General features: G+C 42.1%; 1 protein-coding gene and 1 long non-coding RNA gene across 2 annotated transcripts in view; one reads left to right on the plus strand and one right to left on the minus strand.

The window, feature by feature from the left end:
- LOC122332419 overlaps window positions 1-7,500 on the plus strand; it is a 16,819-nt gene that overhangs the window by 4,157 nt on the left and 5,162 nt on the right. The window contains exon 2 of the long non-coding RNA XR_006248481.1: window positions 299-345. This is a non-coding gene — a long non-coding RNA (uncharacterized LOC122332419). The remainder of the gene's footprint in view (window positions 1-298; window positions 346-7,500) is intronic.
- Window positions 1-7,500, minus strand: part of mov10l1 (Mov10 like RISC complex RNA helicase 1) — a 19,752-nt gene that overhangs the window by 3,548 nt on the left and 8,704 nt on the right. The window contains 14 exon segments of the mRNA XM_043229702.1: window positions 116-223; window positions 1,148-1,297; window positions 1,629-1,802; window positions 2,380-2,526; window positions 2,607-2,706; window positions 3,634-3,755; window positions 3,937-4,083; window positions 4,876-5,027; window positions 5,030-5,056; window positions 5,693-5,774; window positions 5,852-5,931; window positions 6,745-6,803; window positions 6,876-6,967; window positions 7,269-7,339. Of these exon segments, the coding sequence (XP_043085637.1) occupies window positions 116-223; window positions 1,148-1,297; window positions 1,629-1,802; window positions 2,380-2,526; window positions 2,607-2,706; window positions 3,634-3,755; window positions 3,937-4,083; window positions 4,876-5,027; window positions 5,030-5,056; window positions 5,693-5,774; window positions 5,852-5,931; window positions 6,745-6,803; window positions 6,876-6,967; window positions 7,269-7,339 (1,511 nt within the window).

A 7,500-nucleotide genomic window follows, 5' to 3' on the forward strand; every position in this document is an offset into this window, starting at 1 on the left:
AGCTCAAAATAGTGAAGAACATGAATGGAATCATGCTTTGGAAAGGAAAGTTTCGTGAGATGAAAATACCGTGAAGTACACACGCACTGAAGTGAAGTACGGACGTAAAGGTTACCGTAGATATGATGATGACGAGGAACTCCTGGCCCTGGAACTCCTCGACTGACCCCACCTTGACCTCTCCCAGACCCACTCTGTGCAGCAGCACACGGATCTTCTCCACCTCAACACACAAACAACTAGATTACAGCCGTGAAGAGTGTGTGTGTGTGTGTCTGAGAGAGAGTGTGTCTGAGAGAGTGTGTGTGTGTGTGTGTGTGTGTGTGTGTGTGTGTGTGTGTGTGTGTCTGAGAGAGAGAGTGTGTGTGTGTGTGTGTGTGTGTGTGTCTGAGAGAGAGTGTGTGTGTGTGTGTGTGTGTGTGTGTGTGTCTGAGAGAGTGTGTGTGTGTGTGTGTCTGAGAGAGAGTGTGTGTGTGTGTCTGAGAGAGAGTGTGTGTGTGTGTGTCTGAGAGAGAGTGTGTGTGTGTGTGTGTGTGTGTGTGTGTGTGTGTGTGTGTCTGAGAGAGAGTGTGTGTGTGTGTGTGTCTGAGAGAGAGAGTGTGTGTGTGTGTCTGAGAGAGAGAGTGTGTCTGTGTGTGTGTGTGTGTGTGTGTGTGTCTGAGAGAGAGTGTGTGTGTGTGTGTGTGTGTGTGTGTGTGTGTGTCAGACAGGTGTCTGCCAACCACAGATAAGGTTAAAATACAAGAAGTACTCAATTTACGCAATTTCCCATTTAAAATGATATTCAAAGAAAAACTACACTAGAGAAACATGGATTATCATACGTCCAAATTATTTTAAGAGAACTATTTTTATAGAGTGATCACGATCGAGTGCCTGTTCTGAAAATGATTTACACTAATTGTTAGACTAAAAGTCTTTTACAAAGCTTGTAATTTATAATTTGACTTAATATTCATTATTGACAAAATCACAAGTAAACTAATTATCCTTAAAGCCAGGCAATTGTTTTTTTCCCCCCAAAAGATGACTTTAAATTTTTAGGAGAAACTAGAGGAGTGACTTTTATTTGCGTCAGACACTTGGTTCACATCTGAACACGTTTAGATCCCTTAAACCCAGGACCGGTGTAACCTCAGACACTCACCTGTTTCCTGTAGGGAGCGATGACGCCGATGTGGTCCGCTGAGATGGGCTTATAGAGTCTCTTAGTGAGCTGACAGCAGTACATCATGACCTGCACCGCTTCAGCGGGATTGAACCACGACGGATTACTGCCCTCTCTCATCTCAGTCCCCTTTAAACACACACACACACACACACACACACACACACACACACAGCGTTTGAGGGTGTTTAAGTCCTGTAGATTGTTTGATTTGTAATGAATGAATCTCTTTTTAGGAACAATGTTGCATTTTCAATATATATATACATATACATATATGAAAGAAAAATGCATAATTTTGACCCACACAATGTATTGTTGGTTTTCCTACACATACACCTGTGTTACCGATGTCATGTATAAATGACGAGGCCGTGTGGTGCGCCCCGGAGTGTCTCTCTCTCTCTCTCTGCTTTCGGTGACGGCTCTAGAGCCGAGTTCAGACCGAGTCTATCCTCACCCGCACGCCGTGAAACACGAAGGGGAAGCCCTTGGTAGGAAGCTTGCTCCAGTGGCAGAGCGAGTCCACGACGGCCCTCTGAGAACGAACACACAGCTCTCCGGCGTAAAACAGACGAGACGGCAGCTCCAGCAGAGCCTCGTGAGAGCGGTAGTTATACACCAGCTTCGTCACCTACACCAGAAACACACAGAAGAACCCGTCCAACACGCATCTTCATCACCTCTCACCACACATGAAGATCAGTTCTACTCATGCCTCACGTTTACAACAAAAGGTCAAGATGTGATCTTAAATGGGATCATTTTGTCCCTTATTTGCATGTCAAGCTGTATCTGGTGTAATACTATTAATGTTTCATGTGTCAATATATTTCCTTTTTTGAAGAAGAAATTATTACGTTTATTTGGCAAGGACGCATTAAACTGATCAAAAGTGATCATTTATTTGTCAATATAAATACACACATGCATGTACATTTTCTTAAATATGTAGATGCAAGTGCATATGAATGTTTTAAAAATAAATAGTTCTACTGTGTGTGTGTGTGTGTGTGTGTGTGTGTGTGTCTAAATATACACAGCACACTAAACAAAAACCTTATTTGGATGGGATTAATTGTTTGACTGCACTCAAAAAAAACCCTGCTCTTTCTTTCGGTTTTTGCAAAAACATAAAACTGTGTGAACTGCCAGCGAGTCAAACATCCGGTAAAGAAGCTTCAGTGTTGATGTGAGAACGAGTGTCTGACCAGCAGGGGGTTGTATCGTCCGTCGCTGCAGCTGTAGAGCTCCGTTCCCATCAGTCTCTCCAGCAGAGACACTCCGAGCCCAAACACAGCGGCCAGCCTGGACTTCACCACCGGCCCCAGCTGCTTGGGATCTCCGGCCAGCACCACCTGAGACAGGAAGCGGAGGACAGAGCTGAAGCGGCGGTCTGCAGCGGCGAGCGCTTCTCCACGGACCCGCGGTCCCTCACCTGTCCGCTGCTCTCCGAGAGTAAACCCAGAGGGATGAGAGACTCGGGCTCAGTGGCCTGACCGGCCTCGTCCACAAAGACGTGCGTGAAGTGACCGACACTGAGAGAAGACAAAACACACCCTGACCTTGAAAACCAGTCACAGCACATCATTCACTCTTTTCTGATGATATATACATTTTCCAAGCATGTTTAACTATTTGAAAGCACGTAAATCTTATTAACTTTATTTAGACGTGACTCTGGAGTCAGCAGCACTGCTGTATTTGTAGAAATAGACAACAATACACACTTTTCAGTTCATTTAGGTTCTTCATGTCAAAAATCATGATGATGAAGTAAAGATCATGTTCCATGAAGATGTTTTTGAAGATCTCCTACTGTAAAAATATCAAAACCTCATGCTTGATTATTGATATGCATTGCTAAGAACTTTATTTGGACAACTTTAAAAGGATATTTACATTCTTCTGCACCCTTAGATTCAGATTTTGAAAAAGCCAGATATTATCCCATCTTAAGAAACCAGACATCAATGGAAAGATTGATTAGAGACAAATTAAAAGAAATTGACTTTGATTCAGTTTTGTGGCGCTGTCTTCAATATGTCTTCATTCTGGATGGAGGAGGGGCGGGGTTATGAGGTTTGACTGACAGTTTGAGGATCCAACGGCATCACGAGGTTTAGTCACACGCTCTTTTGATCTCTTTAGGGTTGGAAACACTGGTGTGTGTAACTTTAAGTGTAGGGCTCCCATGATAACGGCAAGCTATCGACGAGCATAAACAACTCAACATGTTCAAAGTCTCACTAAAGACAGGTGAAATATCACTGAAGGATCAGAACCAACATCTAAACCTGGCAATAAGATTGTTGTTAGCCTGCATGCATGTTATTTTCTCATTCTCTTCGGTTTAGTTCGCCGTTTCCTGTGATTTAGATCTGCTTTTATTTGTTGTTTCAGAATATGCCGTAGTTACATCGTAACACACACACACACACACACTCACAGACACACACACTCACCGCAGACCGATCTGGTAGAACATCCCAGCGCTGGAACAGGTGGAGACGACGATGCGATGGAAGCTAGCGTGTCGAATATCTTCTCCAGCCCTGGCGTACGGACGCAGCTCCTCCGGCAGAGACTGAACAAAACAGCATTACTCTCAGATTCAACAGCTCGGTCATGTTATAGAATAGAAACAGGCAACTCTCTCAGTCCACACTCTATAAACTGCTGGGTTAAATACAACCCAGTGCTGGGTGAAACATGGGCGAAGTTACCCAGCACCGGGTGTAGTGTTTTGTGCGCAGCGTGGGCCGCACCTCCTCCGGCCTGCAGGTGGCGTTGACGCGAGCCAGACTGGCGCTGTGCAGGAAGCCGCTCTGATGCAGACGCATGCAGACGAGATCCGCAGCACTGTTTGAGGGAGTACACACCAGCACACGACTGCAGGGGATACGGTGATGAACCTGCGCGCGCACACACACACACACACACACACAGGTGAGAACACGTGGATCAGGACATGCTCTATATGCTCATTTCTATTTTTTAAGTTACCTTTCATGTCCAAAGCAGTAATTTCTCTCTTTTACACACAAAATTATCTTGTTGCAACAATTTACAAAATATATTTGGTCAAAACCCCACGTTATAAAAGCTGAAGTGTTATTCAGGCTATTTAGGACTAAATCTCTCTCTTTACTGTTCCTACATCTCAGACCTCAAATACAGAACAGTTCTTGAAATAATGAATAAAGAAAATACTATGCAAAACTCACTGAAACCACCAGTTCTTTATTTACTACTCACTTTATTTAAAGCTTCTAGCTTCAATATAGTTCTTGATTGATGCTCTGCGCTTTGTTTCCTATTTCTGTACCCTTATAATTTTATTATGAAATGCATCGATTAGCTATAGAAGGTCTTTATTCAACCCTGGAGGAAGATGAATATAAATCATAGATGGATGCACTTTATTTGAAATATTTTGGACAGTTGAACCCTACCCCACATGCTATACCATCAGAAGCTTGGGAGAGCAAGGACAACTTTTGAAATGGAAAAAGCATCAGCAAACTAAATATGACGAATATTATTAATCAGAACAAGTGTCTTTATGCGTCTCAAACGCTGGAGGAGTTTCTCTTCACTTGTGTTATTTTATAATTCCCGTCTTGTTCTGACAGCCCTGAGAGAATGTTTAGTGATGAATCGTATGAATGTGAGCGGTGTCTGTGATGAATGTGCCGCTGCTGCACCTGAAGGACGGCCTCGATGAGGGTGATGGTTTTTCCGGTGCCGGGAGGTCCGAACAGAGCGTACGGCGTGGGACGGCACTCTCCGCTCAGGATCCGCCGGACAGCCTCTCTCTGAGCCGGATTCAGATCAGCGTTGAAGAACTGGCCCGGTTTGGGACACGCTCCGCTGTCACGGTCAGATCTGAAACACACACACACACACACACTATACTGATGGACTCATCGTGACTCAGACGACAAAGACCATGAAGACGTTACAGCAAACGTGACTTTGCAGATCTCTTGATGCTGAAGAGCTAGAACGGCATGGTTCTGGGTAAACTGACAATCATGACTTTTTTGTTGTTTGTTTAAAACAGAGATCAAGATTTTCCAATGATTCAGAACTAAGAAAAATAACACCATTCACTAGGGGCTGTCACAAAACAGTATAGGCCTCACTGTTCAAAGATGGGTTCATTTGAATTAATAAAATAATTTTTTATTTTTAATAATTTTCTTTTTAATGGACTCACTCCAATACTTTACTTGTTTCATTAATGATTGAATCAGCAGTTTTAAAAATTAATGATTCAATGAGCAAATAAATGTAAACCGTCACGTGTCTCCATCTAGTGGTGAAATAATGCAAGCAACTGATGCTATTTGAAGCAAAAACGACTTTTTAAAAGATTATTTGCTCCTTTTGTTTACTGCCATAGGCGTAGTATATCTGGACTATAGAAGTTAAAATGACTATAAATAATACCATGTAGTTGAAAAGATGAGATTATTTTGGAAGCGATTAATTGAGTGACTGTGGTGTTTATTCAGTCACCTGGTTTAGTTTGTGTGGCCACAGACACCATCTCTGCGGTCAGCGCTGACGAAACGTCTGTTTTCTGGCTCTTCTCATCCTCCTGACGACAATCAGAACAAAGACGGGTCGAGCACGCGATCATTTACTGCTGACTCTGATGAAGGACTGATTGATCACCTCTCGAGGAGACCGGTCCTCGTCCGTCCACGCTCCGCTCCACTGAGGCGGCTGCAGCAAGAGCATGCTGGGAAACAAAACTCAGAGACAACACCACATCTGAGTTACTGCTTCAAACAGACCTACTCCATACGTCCTTCACGTGTGAGCCGCTTTCGCTCTCTATTTGTAATGAACTCACGAGTTGTGTTTGGTATACTGTAATGTTGAACGGCTAGTCAATGGGTTATTATCAGGGAGAAGCTATTTCATAGAGATATCCTTAGTATCGGTGAAAAATAAAATAAAAGATGCTGATATATAAATAGTAAAAATATATTGAAGTGTCCTTTCTACATTCATAAAATTAATGCACACAAATTTTAATATTAGGTGGAATTAATTGCAACTAATTTCTGAAATTTTTTTTTTTTATTGACAGCACTAAGGATTACATTTAATTGTTTTTCTTGATTTGAAACCTCTATATTGTGATTATTAATACACACATGACTGAGATCAGAATTGGAAGAACAGATGAGATTTAGCTTTAGAGCTTTCAGAAGACTTTTAATTTGATTTTTTTCTTTAGAGCTGACTATATTAACTTTAAACAGGTGTCTGATGTTGATGCTGGATGTCCGATTCCTACATCAATGAACGTCTTTCTTTTAAAAGAAGGTAAAAATAATAAACTTTTTTGTTTTTGTTTTTTTATATTGCTCATTGTGACTCATTTTGCCGGCACAGGTCACGTTTTTATTTATTTGTTTCCCTAAATGTCCCGGTGAACTATTTCTTTATTTGCTGTCAAGCATACATTGAACCAATGTGTATTTATTTGTATTAAAAAAAAGGTTTTCCCAGCATCTGTCTGCTTAGAAATCCGTATGAAGCAGGAAGTGTGTTCTTACTGTTGTCTCCGAAGTGTTTGACCTGCTCCAGAGCGCAGTGACACCTCCTCATGGTCAGTCTGCACAGAGCCGGTCATTCCTGTGAGATTCTGGATTAATCGTGAAGCGGCGGCTTTATGAAGAGCACGGACCTGTTGAAGGTGAACTCCACGTCCAGAGGTTCTCCGAGGTAGCTGCTCTGGAAATCAGTGTTCACTCGTAGACTCACGTCCTCGTCGCTGATCTGAGAGAGCCGAAGAACAGAGCACTTGACTGACAGCTGTCAATCAACCAATCACAACAAGGCTTCCCCGTTTGATCATTTTTAACAATCTCCATTACTTTTCAATTCCTTTGACCAAAAAAGCACAACTTTTCCTGTATCTTCTGATCACATAGCAACATATTATGCTCAGCATGTGTGTTATCCAGGGCAAACAACAAAAATACTGGGGAATTTATATATATTTTAATTGCCATGGCCTTAATTTAAGACTTTCTGCTCCAGTTTGAGACGGTTTAAAAAAGAAAGAAAAGAGTGGTACCTCAGTGACGTAGGAGATGTACTCGATAACAGTTCCTCCACTACAGGGCTTCTTCAGGAGGACTTTATCCCCTACAGGAGGAATACAGAACGACTTTATGTTAGCAGTTTCTTCTTTAAACGTCTTGTTTTTCAGCATGTACTAGCACTCAGTGATTAGCAACACTCGGGAAAGCTACTTTTAAAAGTAAAGCATTATAATATTGCCTCACTCCAAAAAAAAAAAAAAACTT

The sequence above is a fragment of the Puntigrus tetrazona genome, unplaced genomic scaffold, assembly GCF_018831695.1.
Source record: "Puntigrus tetrazona isolate hp1 unplaced genomic scaffold, ASM1883169v1 S000000060, whole genome shotgun sequence".
In the NCBI taxonomy this organism is placed as follows: domain Eukaryota; kingdom Metazoa; phylum Chordata; class Actinopteri; order Cypriniformes; family Cyprinidae; genus Puntigrus; species Puntigrus tetrazona.